The following is a 20,532-nucleotide window of genomic DNA, read 5'->3' on the forward strand; positions in this document are numbered from 1 at the left end:
ATGGCCTGGCGCATTCATATGATAAATGAGTCTTTGTGGGTTAGATGGGTCCATGGTGTGTATACCAAAGGCGATAACTTGGAGATTTTCAATGCGCCCATCACGGCTAGTTGGGTTATGAAGAAGATCTGCTCCACCAAAGATACTTTGAGGAATTGGATCTTTCATGATTCTTATTCCATTAAAGTTGTGTATCATGAGACTTTCAAGTCCACTCCAAAAGTTAAATGGAGATTTGTGGTTTGGAATAGAATGTCTATCCCAAGACATCTTTTTTGCTGTTGGCTCATGGCTTTGGACAAGCTTAAAACTAAAGATAAGCTCCAAGCTTTGGATGTAACAACTGATGACCTTTGCCCCATGTGCAATATGAGTGCTAAGGAGACGGTTTACCACCTATATTTTGATTGCCCGTTCAGCCAAAAATGTTTAGATGGTATAGAAGCATGGTTAGGTTTCAGATTCAAGCACATTGATAAAATGGATTTCCGCAAACTCAAATTGAAGAAGCTTCACCAACAATTCATGTGTTTCATCTATACTTGTACTATTTATGCCATATGGAGGAGTTGGAATGTTGCTGTTTGGGAAAATATGGCGCCTACTCCTGGATACATGGTTCTTCAGATCCAATCGGAGATTGTGCATCGCCTCAAAGCAATCCATTCTTTTGTTGCTGACTTGCTGGGCTGTTTATGAGTTTTGATGTTTGATGTTTTTGTTTTCCTTTCTCTGGTTTTGGTTGACAGTTTGTATAGCTTCCTTTTTTAGCTCTGTGTTTTTTGCCTCTCCTTACTATTATGCACATGAAGTGTGGGGCGTTGCAACCCTTCCTAAAAGGTGGGCTTCGTTTCCATACTGATGCAAATTAAGTAGGGATGTAGTCCAAGTTTTGGTTGTATAGTAACTTTTTTTCTGGTGAATGAAAAATTTTATTTACCAAAAATAATAATAATAAATTACATCCTTTAAGGATAATTTTTTGTATGTATTTATCGTATAAGCAAGCAATCTTACCGTTAAACCATTTTAACATGAGCTAAATAGCTAACTTAGTACATTAAAACATTTTCTTTCATATTTAAAATACTTATTTAATTTGTAAAATGTTATTTTGAATGTTAAAACTAACACCGAAAATATAAATACTTCAATTAGTTTAAAAACAAACACTTGGAATGTAAGAAATACTCAAATGACTTGGTTTTGCAGTATAGCAAAATGATTGACCAAAGGAATCTCATGATTGAAGGCAAACATTAGACATATTTTCTTCTTGCAAAACTTAACAACAATCCAAGAGACCAAACAAAACCCATAGCAAATTGAGTGAGACGAAATGATGTCTTGGATGTCTAAAATTGGCATGATACGATACACATGAGTGCGAGAGTACAGTTAACATTAGAAATATCCATTTACTAGATACAAAATAAAGTTCCACGAGTCATACACGTAAAGTGCCATCGCCATAGGCGATGCCGATATGTACCAATGACTTAGTTCTTACAATGTTACGTTAGTCTCTTGCATACATCAAATTCATGGTACTACCGTAATCTTACCCAAAAAATGTAGTAACCAACCAAGTCAGCTATACAAAATCTTCGCATATGTTGATCATCATTCAGCTGGAATTACGTCTTCTTTTCAACCTCATCTCCGAAAAATTAGACTTCTTTTTCGGTTATTGCAGATGATTTTCCCCATTCAGAAAGGCTTTTATCAAACTCAGCAGCAGAAGATTTATCCAGGAGCTTTGAAGGGGAAGACCGGGGCCTTTCCATCATCATTTGGTGAAAGCTTCGCACAGGTGGACCTTGGTTAGACCTATCAGGGCTCCGGCTCCGGCTTCGGCTTCTACTTCTTCCTCTAACTTGATTGCCACCCCAAGCTCTCTGACCACTAGGACTTGGGCTACGACTGCCACCTCTATTTCCATCACCACCGAAACTCTTCGATTGGTAACCACCATCGTACTTTCCACGAGTATCACCGTTGTAACTATCATTATATCCCCGATCGTATCTGCTCAATAACCAAATGCCATTATTAAAAATTTCATTTTACAATGTACAGTATTAATAAGCAAAGTCAATAAAGCTGTTGAACTGTAACCTAGCAATAGCATTGGTTCTGGTCTTTATTACAGCAATTGATAGTTCAATAATCTCCCATCCCAACCCCTTTTTCGCCAAGGGCAAGTAGAACGAACCAAAGGTTTGACTAGGTCTTCTTTTGGATGGTGGTAATGAGACTATTTTTAGTATAATTTTCATGAAATGTACCATGTCATTTGCATTTTGATGAAACTTTGATCATAAAAAAGTTCTTTTTTCACAATTTTCCATGTCATTAGCTTTTTAAATGGTAATAGTGTAATACATTGGAATGAATTTTGCAAAGAAAACAAGAATGAAATAGAACAAGTTTACTACTATAATTACACTAATTTTTCATTATCAACCCCAACATTTGAAACAAACAACCGAACGGGCCATAATAGTAGATTCTTGGGAGTTTTTAAGTTCAACATGAACCCATCATTTTATGAGAGAAAATGTGGGTCGGTATTGCAAGTAAAATGTCATATTATTTAAGGGGAAAATAATAGGGAATTCACTCAAAGCAATAACTCAAAACCAGTTGACAAACCCAAACAATATCAAAATACTCCAATAATTTCCAATAAAAGAATTGAATATCAATATACCTCTCATGGCTCCTTCCCCCATCTCTGCCACCATAATTTGACTCACTTCTTCCACCACGGCCTCCATCACGAGCACCAGGACTAGGACCCCAACGTCTAGCCTTGCCCATACTACCACCTCGAAGAGCCATATCTCGGACCTCCTGTGGAATTTTTTGATTTGCCCCTTCCAAAATTTTAACAAGATCAGAGGCATGTTTACTGTCCTGATCGTTTAAAAATGTATATGCCTCTCCAGTCGCACCTGCTCTTCCAGTTCTCCCAATCCTGTGAACATAGTCTTCAATTCCCGTAGGAAAGTCATAATTGACTACCACCCTGATTACAACGATAGTGACCTCGTCGTTGTTAGTATTTACCACTCAGGGCAAAGAAACAAATAAACTAAACGCCAGAAAAAAAAAATAATAAATAAATAAATAAATAAAACCCAAGTGTACTATCAGAACCATTCACTCACCTCACATCTTTTACATCAAGACCACGGGCAGCAACATCTGTCGCTACCAACACCGGAGATTTTCCAGTTCGAAACTGGTTTAGTACATGGTCTCGTTCACCCTGGGATTTGTCACCGTGAATTGCAGTTGCTCCATATGGACGTGACAAGTTGCGAGCAAGCTGATCACACATCTTTTTAGTTGCACAAAAGATGATGATCCTTGATCCTGGCTCCTGAGATCTCAATATCTGCTCCAATCGCCTTTGCTTTTCATTATAGGGCAGCACCTCCACATGCTGCAAGAGAAAAAGTGGAGCTAAGTACCACCACTTCTCATTGAGAATATTTAAATTTACAGTACATGAAACTGTTTTTCTTCAATCCAGGCAAACTATTAAAACATTAAATATAACAACTCAATATTAAAAAAAAAATTGGAAGTTACCTGCGTGATGGACTTGTTAGCAACAAGAATATCTGAATTACCAATATTAACCTGGACAGGATTTGACAGTAAGTCTGCTGCAATCTTTCGCACCTCTTTAGGCCAGGTGGCGGTGTACATCAGAGTCTGACGGCGAGTGGGTACCTCCGTCACAATTTTTCTAATTTGTGGCTCAAAGCCCATGTCCAGCATACGATCTGCCTCGTCAAGCACCAAGTAGGAGACCTGATTTAAGCTCACTCTCCTTGATTCTAGTATATCATTCAAACGACCAGGAGTAGCTACCACAATATCTGCTCCTCTATCCAGCTCCTTCAGCTGTGGTCCTTTGGGCGCTCCTCCATACAAACACTGCAGAGAGTTGCACACATGAATGTTAATATGGAAGACCACAAAAAAGGAAGCATAATGCAACTCAAAGCATGATAACATAAGGGTCCGTGTATGAGAATGAAAAGTGGGACGTTTCCTGACAAATACTACGAAAACACAGAAAATGAACACTGAACAGTATGCAATATCTCTCTGCTAACGCCTAATGTCAACAGTTAATGCATACGACGACATCAGTGAGTTCAAATTCACGATATGGAACTCTTCTCAAAAGTCAGAATATTAAAAATTCGTACTAGTCAGAATACCGAGAACCAGAATCATAATCAGCACACCTTACATTTATAGAAGACGATAAAATACATGAGTTCAAACTCGACCATGGGAGACAAAGATCAAATTTTCAAAAATAATAAAGGAGAATGTTCCCAAGGAAAAACTCAAATAAATACTTTCAAATTTAAATAAAATACAATTATCCTTTCCAAAAGAGAATATAGTTATTTGCTACAGAGGCAACCAAATATATTTATCATAATAAAAGAATTATGTTCACGACATGAAGAGCACAAAATTACCGTGCACGATATTCTAGAAGACCTTCCGAATTTCACAGCCTCATCTTGAATTTGTGTTGCTAATTCTCTTGTTGGTGACAATACCAGTACGGTTGGACCCATACGTGAATTGTTTTGGCACCTCTTGAGATGCATAAAACCCGGAAGTAAATAACCCAAGGTCTTTCCAGAACCTGTCTTAGCAATGGCCACAATATCTCGACCTTGCATTGCAATAGGCCATGATTGCGCCTGAATAGGTGTAGGAGCGGAAAAGCCAGCCTGTTGTGCCTGTAAAGGCAGGAATCCAAAATAACTTCTAAGTACCTTAAAGTTTCAGAAGGTGATTTTGGAGTCATAGATCAGTTATGCACAAAGAAGCACCATCCTCCTATGATAATAGCACATGCTAGCAAGATGCAAGCCACAGCAGGAGGTGGCATCTTCTTTTTAACAGGACCAAGTGGCAAACTGAATCATCACCAACAAATCCACAATCTTGGGTGATTCGAGAAGCCCCTCTCAAGAATGGTCCAGTGCAAAAGATGACTCCAATAATAAAGCCCTCCAACATAGGACAACACAGCGTACGACATTAGCTCCTCCCTGGAGCAAATATCGCATCTGCGACAAAAAGTAAAGATGCAAAATAATTAACTCGAGTCTAAACTCCAGCATTTGCAGAACTATGTATAAAAATAGTCATCAATAAAGTTCAAAACACTTACTAGGACAGATAAACAATGAGACACCAAACTTTAAAAGAAGCAAATTAATACCTCCTTCAGGATTTCAGAAGGGAAACCAGTAGCTTCGAAAGTTGTGAATGGTGAAGGCACACTACTTCCCTAAAGGCAGAGAAGTAAACTGAACTCAGGGATTAATTGTACCAATACAAAAATAGGAAATAAATAGATGAGCCACATGCCAACAGCATCAAAATAACATTACAACTTCAACACCTAATAATGTATAGATATAAGCTTTCAGGAATCAGGACAGACAATAGTAAAAATGCCCACTAACTTCATAAATGTACAATATTAATACACTAAATTTCTTGCGAGCCAATATTGTAATATTTGAAAGAGCATTGACAAACAAGGTAAAGCTAAGGATTTGAAAATATATTAGGTCATGCTAGTGTAAATAGACTAAAGTTCTTCAAAACTCACAGAAACAGATATCTCATGCCGACGACGATAAGCTTCAGGCGATAAAGTAGACCCAGCATCAACAGGTCCATCCTCTCGAGTGGATCCCAAAGCTTCACTTGGAGGATTTCCACATCTGGCACTCTATTCATGAATCAAAAAGAAAAAAAAAAAAAAAAAGAAAAAAAAAAGAACCTTTAAGACGAGAGGTTTCAAACTCGTACAAAGAATAGTTTGTACTCCACCAATTTTTCTTTAGGAGAGATTAAAATCATTAAAAGGGAAATTGAAATAGATGACAACATATTACACTGTGTGTGTCCATCGACTTCCAAATTCTATATCTAACAGGAAATTTAGTAGACAGGACCACATAATTTTAGATGTGTAACACAGTAATTACCAACCAATGTGCGGATACTCCTAGCAGAGGTAGAGAATGATAATTGACTACTCCAAGTCCCCTTGAACCATGCTAAATTTTTTCTTTGGTAATGGTGTCGCGTCTCTATTAATCTCATCCACACTCACTTTCTCACTTCACTTCATCCACACATAATAAATTGAGAGTTAATAAAACAACTTATACCCATTGTTACATGACCGTCTTTACCTTTCCGTCCCCATTTGATGTTTTAACCCCTTCCGACATAGCCCTTCTAATAAAACAACTTATACCCATTTGATAATTGAGAGAATTATACCTGTTGACTCCTGTTTCCATTGCTACCTCTGCTATCATCGCCATCGCTATCCTTAGGAACATTAAAGGACTGCTGCAGTTGAGCGGAAGAGCTTACGTAACTGGAAGAAGGTCTTGATGATATGGAGCTAGCATGTGAATGTGAAGATGAAGCTGGCCTCTCATACTGTGTGACATTAGTCTCTGGGTTCCAAAAGTACAAATACCCAGTTTTTCCATCCACCAAACCTCTCCACGGTTTAGGCAATGATGGATCTTCTGGGGCGTATCGTGGGCCTGGTATAGCTGAAGCTGTTGCTGTTGCAGCCATTGAAATTTACTGAAAAACCCACCTTAACATCAGCCTCTACTATAATCCATGATAACTATTACAGCATCCCTCATCCACCCTTACAAAAACTTATAAAGAATATTCCTGTTATGCAAACATTACAACTGGAAGGAAAAATCTTTGCATATTACATGTGATCGGTGAACATAGAAAATAATTTTTTTTGACGGGCTAAGAATAGAATAAAGAAAAAAAATGGAGAAAGCAAGAAAGGTAAACCCTGATCAACTATAATTCATGAAAACTATAACGGCATCTTCCATTCACCACAAAAATAAAATTTAAAAATAATACTATATAAACCCTTACAATCAGAAGGAGATGTCATTGCATGTTAAATGTGAGTGGGAATATTATGCTAGCTTGAGAGCAGAACACAAAGCATCAAATCGAGGAGGAATAAAGAACACGGAAACCTAATGGACAATGAACATGTAAATTCGAAGAAAAAGTGAAGTAAGCAATAAAATTTGAACCTTAATCGACAAAATTAGAATAGCGAGATGATTGTGTTAATAAAACAAATGCAAATATAAAATCATCTTCAACCAAAACATCATTCAAAGCTGAACAAAAACAAATGCAAAATGTTAGCTAAATCAAGTATGAAAAGCGAAAAAAAATCATAGTATTCGATTAGGGTTTTGCGCATGGCAGAAAATAACAACAATAACTACAAAAAGTAGTCAGATCAAAATGGAGAAGGGTGCAAAAAGAGAAGGAGAGAGAAACCTGAAGATTGTGGACTGCGAAGCAACAATGTTGAAAATGGAGGATGCAGAGAAGCGGCTTCTCCCTTAACGTGCTTCAGAAATTAATGGAGAATAAGAGAAAAGCAGACATTACTGGAGTTGGTTCAGCTTTTTATGAATTCATTTGCCTTTATTTTTCATTTTTTTATTTATTGGATGTTAATTATTTTTTAAAATATTAAAAATAAAAAAATAGCACATTTATTCTAGGGAAATTCCACGTGTTAGCATCAGTATGTTTAGGAAATTTCACATGTTAGTATCAGTTTTCTTGAAACGCTAGTAATAGCACTTTTGCAAGATTTTTCCACATGATAGCATCCAGTTTATGCAGTATCTAATTGCCGTAGCACTTTCCATTAAATTTTTGTTAATTTTCGTTTAATTCATCATTTTGTAAGATTTTTACACATGGTAGCATCCAGTTTTTGCTTTTAAATATTCAATTCACCATTTTAATTTTTAATTCATCAACGCCTTTAAATTTTATAACAATTTTCTTTTCATTTAAATTATTGGCATTATAAAGTTAAAAAGGTGCATTACAAACACCAATAAATAATTCAAAAGGTGCATTTTATAAGCTCAAAAGGTGCATTTCATAAGTTCAAAATGTGCATTACAAACATTAATAAATAATTCAAAAGGTACATTTTATTAGCTCAAAAGTTGCATTTTATTAGCTCAAAAAGTGCATTTCATAAGTTCAAAAGGTGCATTTCAAGCACTAATACATATCTACTTAATTGTTATAACATTTAAAGGCATTGATAAATTAATCGATGAATTAAAAGTAAAAATGGTGAATTGAACATTTGAGAGCAAAAACTGGATGTTATCATGTGGAAAAATCTTACAAAATGATAAATTAAACGGAAATTAACAAGAATTTAATGAAAAATGCTATGACAACTAGATAGTGCATAAACTGGATGCTACCATGTAGAAAAATCTTACAAAAGTACTACCATTGGCATTTCATAAAAACTGAATGCTATCATGTGTAATTTTCCTTTATTATATAGCATAATTAAAATCTTTTCTTTAATCAATATATTTACTACTTTTGAGTTTTGACACTATGGTTAATTATTTAATTATTATGTACTTTACTCAAAAGTTAATGTGTATATTCAAAAAATGATTGTACATTTTATATAAAACATCGTGAAGTTTTTTTTATGCATTATGTGTTGTTAAACTATGTTTTTTAATTTTCTATTAGTAGTACATAAAAATTCTATTTTTTAGCTTACTAGTTCGATTTTGTAATTTAAATTTATACTGTAATCATTAATTTTATGATTTGGGTTTATTTTTTTTTCAAATAATAATAATAAAACTAATAGAAAAATCGAATCTTATGTCAATGTATTATGTACCACAATTCTTACCCTTTACTCTAACTCGTGATCAAAATAATATTAAAATCTCCGTTTTTAATAATAAATATAATTGAGTACATGATAGAACTGACAGTGAAATTCAAGCATTATAAATTAACAACATTTCTATATTTGGTTATCAAGAAGAATCGCAAAAATCTAATTCTTATCCATAAATGATAGGAGTAAACAACTTTTTTTTTTTTGAAAGGAGTATAAAACTTAATCCAAGAGGAAATTTCTTCGCATCAGCATCATAATTCGGAGTATCAAGTTCATTCAAAAAATTTTCACATAAAAGGTCACCAAATTGGTGAAGATATTGTTGAGTGCTAAAATCCTACTTTACAGACCCCTCATCAAACCATAATTACAATCATAACAAATGAAATAATAAAATTAAAGACATACAAAATCAATGTAACCGAAAAAACCCCTCCTATAGATATAAGGTAACCGAAAAAAATACCCCTCCAATAGATAAGTTGAAATGTGTACATCCACTTCAACTCGTAGTATTGAACACAAAAACGTTTACTCAGTACGAAAATTCATGACCTCGCGTTGAGATGTATTTTTTAACCCAGATGGCAATATCTTCAGCACAGGCCTGTGCTTGAGGGGTCTTCAGAAGCATATCAAGTGTTGCAAATCCATGGACTGCGTCTTTGTACTCCAGAACCGGGGCATCCACATTGACCTTTCGCAATTCCGCGGAGTATGCAATGGCTCGATCCCTCATCCAATCATGTTCTGCCACCACTGTTAATGTTGGGGACATAAGTTTTAATGGAGGTCCTTGATTTGGAACTAATGGGTTGGCTGCTGGGTGGTCCAAACTGAACTCGTCGTCTGGTAGGAAGAGCTTCCATGCAAGCACACACATCGCCTTGTCGTAGAAGTATGCATTGGCTAACTTTATCTCGGAATGCGTAGGAACACTACCGATAAAGAATGGGTACATTAACACCTGTGCCACAACTTTCACAGGATCGAGCAGCTTACCAGATACAACCGCTTTCCTGGCCACGTAATCTGAAATGTTTGCCCCACAACTGACACCAAGGAGGACACATCTGGATGGAGAAGTATTCGTATCAATGAAAAACTGCAGACAGACATGAATTCACATATCCCCAAGAGTGATTGACGGAAAACAAAGACAATGCAAAACTGAGAACTCCACAGAAATTGCAGAGGACTACAGTAAACAGGATTAATACATACTTTCTTCGGGCGTTAGCGATTGACACACTTTCCTTTTTAGTAAGTCCTTTTTGATTTGCTACAATTCCTTTTATGGAAAAGTTTTCGATCACTTTCTTTTAATCTCTCATCTACACATTTTAACTCTCCTTTAATATCAACCACACATATTGTAATATAAACAATTAATAAGACCATAGACAAGAACAAACACATTGTAGACCCAATAGACAAGTTCAGCATTTGTGATATTCACGGGGATCATAGAACCAACCTACAAATGTTAATTAAATCGATATAGTTTTTGGTGTGACTTTCAGCATAAAGGGATTGGTGAAATACTCTAGATGCTTCATCTCGTTTGTAAATTGATGAAATTCAGAGATAAGCACCCTAAATTGGCTAATTGTTACAAGAGATTGAAAATCTGCTCCCTTCCCCATCAAATGAGCTTTCATGGTGCTCCTCTCCCAAACAAGCCAGCTTACATAAGCACAATCCAGTTATAACTAGTTTTCTTTTTTCCTTTTCTATTTTTGGTGTGGATTTGGGAGATTCATACTTATAATGGATGATCGACTATCTGATCAATAGTCTAGAGGATAAAAGATGGAGAAGCATAGCTTTTTGTTAAGCAAATCATAATTTTTTAATTTTCAGTTCAAGGATGAACAAAATAAGTATGTTTTTTTGGAGTTTAATGATATATAATTATTAGTATATTGTTGCTTTGGTATAAAGATGGTTATTCTCTTTATACAATTAAACGTCAAGTGGAGATATGCATTTTTGTAATTCAATGGTGAACTAAGAGCTCAATAAATATTTTTGTATCAAAGAGTTAATGGCTTAGGGTTTAATTGCTTTAACACAATATGGAAAAAACAAATCTGATCCTAGTTTTTAAAAAACCAACTTCACCCTCTGAAACAAGAAAGCCAAATATTGGCCAAAAGCATGATATATCCCTTGAACCGACCTAAAACATTATGTTTTACCCTTTTAAGATGAGGATAGTATCCAATTAAATAAATTTACAATTCTTTACAACTTTTCCAATATGATATGATACGATACGACCTTATTTTTGCATTATGCGCATAATTTAGTTTAATCTTCACATGGAACAAGGGGTTAAAGAAGGAAAATCCCAGAAGCACCAAACCTCAATTCATTATAGATACATGCTCAAAAGCTTCTTTTCTTCATCTTTATAAGAAGGTAATCTCCTCTCACGTCGGTTCAATTGGTAGTGGTTGTTTGTGGGATGCAACTTTGTGTTGGTGGATTTTTAAATAATATTATATTATGAGGCGCAAAGTGAGATCATGTTGGTTGTTTTAAGATGGTCGTAAATGTCCAAGTTTATCGGGGTGAATGTCAATTATTCATATTAAGGGGACTTCTAATTTGCTGAAATTTCAAGTAGGTAACAAAAACAATTAATAAATATTATTTGTACTTGTTTGTTTGATGTGGAAAGTAATTGAATCGATTATCATAGGGTATTGGAAACCGTTACTTTGTTACTCCTCATGAACAAGTGGAATCAAAAGCTCATTATCTCCCTTAATTGAGAAAGCTCATGAATGCTTTTCTACAGCAATAATTAGAAGGATTTGTTTCCATTACTTACCTAAACCAAACAACTTTTTCAAGTAGCTTAATTAGTTTCCTTTCCACCCTTTTATTGGATTCCTTTCCCTTTCCACTAAAATAAATATAACAAACACCCCCTAAGTTTTGATAAAATATGTCACTTTCTTTATTACTTCCTCAACATGTATTTTCATTGGTAAAGTACAAGCAACCTTTATAGTATTGATACTTATCCTATACATATTCAATTGGTTACCATTATCAAGATCGATCAGTTAAACATGTCCTATTCCTTTTTATTATAGTCAAAAACGAACTCACAAAAACACATAACTTTTCACATACTTCTAATAATCTCTGGCACAACAAGGAGCTCAATGAAACCCCAACTATCAATCAGGCCACATTCAACAGCCCACAATGTATGTTTAGCAGACACGAAAATCTCAATTTCAAGTCATGAACATCATAATCTAGCAATCATTGGTAACAAAAAATGCTTAGCATAGAGAAAAAGGAGCAAACCTAGAAGGATCGGCGTGAGCAGCCAACCAAGGCTCCACCATTGATGCACCAAATGTATCAGCAACAGCAGTATGCCAAGGCATATCTGATTTCTTTATGTCACCACCAGCAGCACCGCTACCTCCACTAGCTCCGCCTCCAACGGCACCACCTCTACTAACCAAAGATTTGCTACACTCAGCCAAATTGACCTGCTTAGCAAGCCAATTCAACACCTTCCAACCATCCTCAAACGCAGCCGGGTATCGATTCTCGGGTGCTAACCTATACCCAACAGCCAACACCATAACATCACACAATTTCGAAATTCGCCTACAAAACAAGTCATTAGCAACAGAATCATTACTCCCGCTAACAAATCCACCCCCATGAAATTGCAACATGATTGGCAATTTCCTTGTCCTATTACCCTTATTAGAATCAATTAAGGGTAAATAACCCCTATAAACCCCATTATTCTCCAAACCCCCATTACCATGACTACTCCGCCTAGACGAATGATCCCCGTTACCATTAGCATAATGATTTAAACCCGGCAAGCTAGTTCTTCTTGAATCTTCCAAAACAACATCGACCCGTTTATCAGAAACCCTAGTTATTCCTGTCCCCGTTCTAGACCTTGATTCTGACGAAAGAGCCGTTTCAGGAAGAAAAATACGAACCGAAAGAGAAGTGGAAGGATCAATATGGATATCTTTGGTAGCAACACCGTCGGTAAATACCGGATTAGCAGCAGCTACAGATTCTTCTGGTCGGGTCGTAATACCAAAATCGGTATTCAATTTACCATTAGATTCATCAGTAGTGCTTTGAATTCGATTTTGGAGGCGATGCTTTAACAGGAATTTGAAGAATACGCTATATAATTTCACAGCTACGCTTGGCATTATCGTCTTTGGATTTTCTCTTTCAATCGCTCTCTTCTCTGACCTAATTTATGTTATGATTTTGAAAAAGAAAGATCAAAATCTTTTTTTAAAAGAAATTGAATCTACATTGAAAATTCAAGATGGGAAGAATTCTTCCTTCTGGATGAAGAATGAAGATGTCGTCTGAATCTCAATCTTGTGTGTTTTACAGTCGCCAAAATTGACCGTTAGGTTGTTGATATAGAAGCAGTAAACTAGATGGAGATATAGCTGTGATTTTTTGAACTTTTTCTAAATATTTTTCTTTTTAAAATGTTCAAAAATAATCTAGTCAATAATTGAATTGAATTTAAAAAAAAATTCACAAATTTTAAAATAAGAAATAAGATGGTCTTATGATAAAATCATTTTTATTGGGCCCACTCAAGACGTAACACCCCGAACGTCATTAATTAATATTTTAATAACTTTTGGGGATTTTATAATTATGTTAAATTAATTTTAAAGTAGTTTTAATAAACTATTTTTATATACGAATTTAACGTCATTAATTAATATTTTAATAACTTTTGGGGATTTTATAATTATGTTAAATTAATTTTAAAGTAGTTTTAATAAACTATTTTTATATACGAATTTAAATATTAACATATATTTATATTAAAAAAATATAATTACAATTTCTAAATAAAGAGGTTCGAATCAAAATTATTATTTTATTAAAATGTGTGAGATAGGTGAATTTTTAATTGGACCTCGCAAGAAATTGAATCTAAATAAATAAATAAATAAATAAATCATATAAAAAGGATGAGTTAGAGTTTTATTTTCGGGATATTTCATGATATACCACTGAGTTTCTTCGAAATTCACCATATACCACACGAAATTTTCTAATTCACGATATACCATTGAGTTTAAATCCGTTAGCACAGGATACCATTAATGACAACTGTCGTCAGTGTGCCGTTTGTGGTAAATTATCAGTATGCCCTTACACATTCAACAGGCGCCGTTTGCGGTAAATTACTCCCGCTTATACTTCCACTTTAACATATCTCCCCTTCCCTTCCTTTCTCTACATATCTCTCTGTTCCCGCTTAAGATCTACTCCAATCACCATTGTAATTACAGGTAAAACCTCTCTAAATCTTCATCCTCTCTTTGAAATTTTGCTGCTATATTCATTTCTTTATGTGATTTCAATCTTGTGCATTTTACCTAGATTGAAAATTTTGTATCTCATGATTATTTGAATTCTGAGACTTTTAATTTTTAGTTAGTTGATTTGTATTTTGGGTTTTTGGGGATTGACTCTTAAAGAGTTCAAAGTTATTGAATCTTGAAGGAAGGGTACAATTGGGTTCTTAGATTTGTAACTTTGATTTAATTTTATGGTGTAAAAAATGTAAGTTTGTGATTAAAAATTTAATTCTTTTTAGTAATTGTTGATAAAGATCACGTCTTTTTCCGACACTTGTGTAATTGCATGTGAAGTAGTAGTGCAAGTGCTCAATTCCATTTCTGCTTATTAAAGATTTGATCTTTCATCTTATTTTTTATTGCATTAATAATTATAATAGATCTAACTTAATGTGGTTAGTGCAAATCTAGTATAATTCTATAAAGAGAGTAGCATGTGTTACTGTACATTACTACATAATTTGCATGAGTGTTTTGTTTGGGGAGTAGGGGAAGTCTTAATTGTTCTTAGTGATTCAAGGCCTGTTGGACAATTCAAGGATCTTGGTGATTCAACTTTACCTCGAAAAAGCTGGTTGCTTTTATTACAGGTGTGCCAGCAAGGATACGTGTTCGTGATGAGGTTGTTACCATGGCTGAGGTTAATATCTTGTGTGTTCATAAGAAGCTCAGGTCAAAGAGGCTTGCACCTTTCATGATTAAGGAGGTGACTAGAAGGGTTCATCTAGAAAATATATGGCAGGCTGCTTACACTGCCGGTATTGTCATTCCAACACCTATAACAAGCTGTCAATATTGGCATAGGTCTCTTAATCCTAAGAAGTTGATTGATGTTGGATTTTCAAGGCTTGGCCCGAGAATGACTATGAGTCGTACTATTAAGCTCTATAAGTTACCCGATTCTACGGTTACACCAGGTTTTAGGAAGATGGAACTGCGTGATGTTCCAGCAGTTACTCGACTTCTGAGGGGTTATTTAAAGCAGTTTGTTGTGGCACCCGACTTTGATGAAAAAGATGTTGAGCATTGGCTTCTACCTAAAGACAACGTAGTTGATGGCTATGTTGTTGAAAGACCAAGGACTACGATGTTTTTAATGCCCTGGATGTCATGGAGAATGACACATTCCTGAAGGAGCTCAAATTTGGGCCCGGAGATGGAAAGCTTCATTATTATCTCTTCCTAATTGATACTCTATTGGATTCTGTTTTCCAAATTTTGCTCTCTTATAGAAATTGCGTCGACTTGTTAACTCCTGCAGTTAATAGGTATCAGCTATGCATTCATTTGCTTAAGCTAGATTTGCACTTTGGTTGCTGATGAGTGACAGAGTTTTCTCTTGTTTGATTGTCAGAGTTTTCTATAAAGAGAGTAGCATGTTTTATTGTACATTCTATAAAAATTTTGCACTATGTTTATCATAATTCCAACGGGTATATTTTAAAAAAAATGGTATTTGATGAAAATAAAAAAAGTAAATGGTATATGGTGAATTATTAATTTACCACAAACGGCACACTAACGGCAGTTGTCATTAATGGTATTCTGTGCTAACGGACATAAACTCAATGGTATATCGTGAATTAGAAAATTTCGTGTGGTATATGGTGAATTTCGAAGAAACTCGGTGGTATATCATGAAATATCCGTTTTATTTTTAACAAACACTAGAACACTCCTTGCCTCATAAGTCTCACGCCATTACTTCCCCTCTCTCTCCCTCCTTCTCCCTCACGGGTCACCACCACAGCCAGCAGCAGCAGCAGCCGTGACTTCCTCCACCATTCCGGCTGCGTTTTCCCTTCCCCACGACAGCCACCAGAAGAACCGGCAGCCGCCGTCCCTCCTCCGTGAGCAGCCCCAAGCAGCAGCAAGCAGGCTGCGTGCCTTTTCTCCTCCAAAAACATCCGGCTACTTGTGGGTGTGCAGCCAGCAGGACAGCAGCCGCGTGGTGGTTCCTCCACCATTCCACACAGCCCTAATTCACCACCACCACAACTTTATCCACCTCTTCACCATTTTTACTAGTTTTAACTCTGTAAGCCATCTCTTCTTCTTCCATTTGATTTTTCTTGTTTCAATTAAAAGTTTTATACAGTTTATGTGTGTGATGTTGATTTTTGTGTTAATTTCATTGAATCTTTTTGTGGGTAAGAGTGTGATTGATGAATGGAACATATTTATAATTTAGGGTTTGAAGTGTGATTAGAAATTATAGGTTGTGTTGATTGTGTGTTAGTTTCTTTGGATTTTACTATGAGCAACAATTAAAGGTGTTATCTTTGAAATTTGTATAGTGTAGGCTTTCACGTACATTGTAGTGGTGTATTAGTTTATTGATTCTTGCTATGGATAATGGTTAAAAGTATTATCTTTAAACATGAAATGAATGACTAGGGTTTGAATTTAGAAATGAAATTACTAATGATGTGTTTTATGCTATATCTGGTGATAATTGATTAAATAACCTTAAAAGTTATTTTAAAACTTGGTCGATTGGTTATTGTTGTGATAATTAGTAATGGTGATGATTTTAGTTACTATGGAAGTGATTTTTGGTTGTTAAATTGGGAATAATAGTTACTAATTGTTGTGGTTTGATTGTTGCGAATTACAAGTACTCTTATTAGGTTGTTATTGAAGTCATAATGCATAATGTTAGTAAGCCAAGAGCATAATGTCAACTTATCATCGATGGTTGCTAAAGTTACTTGTCGTTTTTTGATTATAATTCTTTCTAGCTTTGGAGAATGTAACAAATGATATCGCGCTAAAATTGCCTTATTTTTGTATAAGTGTTATATTAAAATTGTAAGGCTTAGTTGTGATTAGTTATTTTTGGGTAACTCGAACCGATATACTCAAAAATAGTTAATGGCGAGGAACGATTCACATATGCTTTTGCTTTTAAATTGGTGAAAAGACTTATGTTGTGTTGAGTTAATGATTTTGACTTGTATCGAATGAGTTGTGTACGTGCTAGAGTAATCGAAAAACTCATGTTGAATAAGTGATGATGGTTACTTTGGTATTTAGTTGGTATGACAAAGTAGTTAAAGGGGATTTATTAGTTTTATTCCTAACTTGTATAGGTTTCTAGTTCATAAGAGGAAAATAGAACCTTAGTTGGGTGAATTTTGTAACTTTTGGTCATGCAGTGACACTTACAGGTACGTACACGTAGTAATTAACCCTTATATATAATTTTCCTTCAAGAGATCATTGTTTATTGTGATAATATGCATTGTAAACTATGAGGTACTAGTGAATACACTTTATACGAAAAGCTATCGACTATGAAATCCTTGCGCTTAGAATAGTTATAGAGAACGAGAGTGTTAATAGGAGGCGGGGAACACCCCCTTATTTATTTAAGAATTGGATTATGCCTTACTTGGAGTTAGAGTGACTCCTTTATAGATGAATTTCATATTTTGTTGAGTGACTCAGTGGGTTTTGGCGTTCTGCTATTATCCCAGGGCGCTTATTAATAGTGGGAGTTATTCCCATCTGATAAAGTATTATATTATGATGAGTTGGCGTGACTCAACTGGATTATGTCCGGCTGATTTAGTAGTCCCCTAGGTGAGATCCGACGGGACCACCGTAAGGGGGGTATGAGCATGCTTGGGTCACTGGGCGCCAGATGGCTGATACCGCCCCTTGACCGAGGTATTACCATGCGGGCCTTGCATACCCCAATATGGTGGCCTCTTCACTGGTTTAGAACCCCAGTGTGTTAGTTTTTCCCGAAGGTAGGACCCGAGAGGGTCAGCTGGAGGGGGCATGAGCTCGTACTTTGCCATGGGCGCCGGATGACCGATAACGCCCTTAGCCGTGTCACTATGCCAGAAAGTAGAGAAAGATCCACTGATAGAAAGTTATTCAGTGATAGAAAATTTATTCATTGATCGAAAGTTATTTAATGATAGAAAGTTCATTATTTGATAGAAAGTTTATACATTGATAGAAAGTTTACTATTGATTGAATAGTTTATGCTAGTGAGAAGTTTGCCTAAGTTAAGTTACCTCAAGGATATTACAAACTATGATCACATTTACCTTAAGATAGACAAGCTCTATAAGTTCATGTGTTAGGTATTCTATTAATGCCTTGGTTGAGTTGATACTATGCGTGTTTTGCAATAGTTTATGTTTTGAAAAGAGGAGCTTGAAGACCTGCATTCTACCCAAGAACACATGGTTCGGGTTGGAAAGGACGTAATGAGATCAAGAAGTATAAGTGAACGATAAACGGTTACTATCTGTGCTTGTGTCTTATGAAATCATCTTATGTTGTATAACATAATGTTATCTAGTAGTTGGCCTTATTATATTTGATGCTAGTTACTGACGTGTACGTGTTTGTGTTTATGTTTGATTGTTGATGACCTTCTATGATTGTCTTGCTATGACATATTAGTCTTTGGTCTACTGTCGAGCAGCAAGAGGATCATAGACAGGCGTAGCAGGTATTGGAGCTCCTTTGCATTGCATTGCATTGGGGGAGAGTGAGGAGGGCGAAGCATAACCTGTGTCATACCGTTGTCTTTTGATTTTGTAGCTCTTGTTATCTTTTGTAAACTTTGGTTGTATGTGTTTTGTTATGAGGCCTTGTGTCCTCCCTTGTTTATTTGTATTTTCGTTGCGTAGTTTATAATTCTGTATGGTTTTAAGAAGTTAAGTCATTTTAAAACGCAAGCGTCGACACTGGAACCACGATCCATGCTTGGCATGTTGATTTGAGAAGCCGGCGACGAATCATTCCGCCGTGGTGTGAGATTTTAAAGGCAATGTTTAATGTTTTTATTGTGCTAATTGCTTTACCACATGTTCGATTTTTAGAAGAGATGTTGCCAAAATTTGCACTCACCTTTTTAAAGTTAATATTTAACATTTATCCAAATTCTTTTCCTTTTCTTTTATGTAACACCTGAATTTCCTCCCGTCCTTTACGGTTTTGGTTTCGTTAAGGGGTCGGAAATTCAAGGGTGTTAAACAAGACTATTTTTATTGAACTAAACCATGTACATTTAGTTTATTAAAGTGATCACTAAAAAGTAAGGAAAAATTGTCGGGAATAATCCCATCTATTGACGATCCGCAGTGAATAATTCGTACTATCGATTATTTATGAATAATCTCACCTTTTCACTATTTTTGCTCGTGGCACCCCCAGGAAAAAAGTGATTGGCTAATGCAAGTTTTCATGTGGATTTTATTTCTTTTATCCCCTTTATTTCATCTATCTCCTTAGAAATCTATTTTCAAGCCATTATCTTCAAATTCCAAACCATCATCTTCAAACCACGAAGTAAACCAATGTATTTTGCTGGCTTGATGTTGGTATTGGAGTTCATATTTTCAGAAATAAAAAAAAATGAAGAAGAAGAAGAACCAAAATGAAGAAAGTAGGTGAAGAAGAAGAATAAGAATGAAGAAAGTTAGGGTTAAAGAAGAAGATGGGTGAACAAGATGAAGACATAAAAGGAAATGAGAATAAGACCTGCAACAGCTACATGGAAACCTGCATTAGCCGATCACTTTTTTCCAGGGGGTGCCACGAGCAAAAATAGTGGAAAGGTGGGATTATTCATAAATAATCGATAGTATGGATTATTCACAGCGGATCGTCAATAGATGGGATTATTCCCGACAATTTTTTCAAAAAGTAATCAACTAGAAAAATGAAGTAATTATGTGTCCGTGTCATGGTGATACAGTCTCATGCAAGACGAGCTAGTTTTTTTTAGGAAATGTCGTATATTCTAAACGCCATATATTTAAGAATAATACTCTTAATTGTTCGTCTGTTCCACGAAATATGTTCTTTTTTATTCGTCTCAATAAGTTTATCTTATTATTATTTTTGGTCATGATGCACATTTTTCTCAAATTCTTATTCACTCATCTAACTTATATTTTCATTCACACATTTCTCCCACTGCTCAGCATAATATTTATATAATTTTGTCTTTTTTAGGTTTTTCACCAAATTATGGGGCATATTTGGTTATACTTATTTGTTTAGAGGTAGGTTGGGGAGGCTGGGAGGTTGTCGATAATAATCAAACTCAGATGTCGCCTGAAAAATATATGGTACTTGTCGTCACTGAGACAAGACCCGACTCTCAAAGTTAGTTATTTGACCCTATTCACCACTCCCTTATAAAGTTTTAATTTCTATTTTATTCTCATTTTATAAATCAAAATATTAAAACCATTTTTAATAATTTTTAACAAAAACAAATTAAACATATTTAAAAATTTAAAATAAACACATCAGCGTAAAACTAAAAAGAATATTTGAAGAGA

At 35.3% G+C, this 20,532-nt stretch overlaps 3 protein-coding genes and 1 pseudogene across 3 annotated transcripts; 2 read left to right on the top strand and 2 right to left on the bottom strand.

Annotated features, from left to right (window-relative positions):
* LOC130818666 (uncharacterized) lies at nt 1-862 on the top strand. Its single transcript, XM_057684825.1, has 2 exons — nt 1-691; nt 750-862. Exons 1-2 carry the CDS (start codon nt 1-3, stop codon nt 860-862), a joined length of 804 nt encoding a protein of 267 aa, XP_057540808.1.
* Nucleotides 863-1,343: 481 nt separating this feature from the next.
* On the bottom strand, nt 1,344-7,559 carry LOC130818188 (ATP-dependent RNA helicase-like protein DB10). The gene is made up of 9 exons (XM_057684253.1): nt 7,411-7,559; nt 6,349-6,666; nt 5,666-5,788; nt 5,270-5,338; nt 4,512-4,781; nt 3,601-3,951; nt 3,174-3,451; nt 2,714-3,031; nt 1,344-2,028 (listed from the first exon to the last, which is right to left on the bottom strand). Exons 2-9 carry the CDS (start codon nt 6,655-6,657, stop codon nt 1,671-1,673), a joined length of 2,076 nt encoding a protein of 691 aa, XP_057540236.1. The 5' UTR covers nt 6,658-6,666; nt 7,411-7,559; the 3' UTR covers nt 1,344-1,670.
* A 1,348-nt stretch (nt 7,560-8,907) lies between these two features.
* LOC130818189 (probable carboxylesterase 11) lies at nt 8,908-13,440 on the bottom strand. Its single transcript, XM_057684254.1, has 2 exons — nt 12,146-13,440; nt 8,908-9,891 (listed from the first exon to the last, which is right to left on the bottom strand). The coding sequence occupies exons 1-2, from the start codon at nt 13,030-13,032 to the stop codon at nt 9,354-9,356; spliced, it is 1,425 nt and encodes a 474-aa protein (XP_057540237.1). The 5' UTR covers nt 13,033-13,440; the 3' UTR covers nt 8,908-9,353.
* Nucleotides 13,441-14,779: 1,339 nt separating this feature from the next.
* On the top strand, nt 14,780-15,537 carry LOC130818667 (glycylpeptide N-tetradecanoyltransferase 1-like; annotated as a pseudogene).
* The last annotated feature ends 4,995 nt before the right edge of the window (nt 15,538-20,532 follow it).

This window comes from Amaranthus tricolor, chromosome 7 (genome assembly GCF_026212465.1).
Source record: "Amaranthus tricolor cultivar Red isolate AtriRed21 chromosome 7, ASM2621246v1, whole genome shotgun sequence".
Lineage (NCBI taxonomy): Eukaryota > Viridiplantae > Streptophyta > Magnoliopsida > Caryophyllales > Amaranthaceae > Amaranthus > Amaranthus tricolor.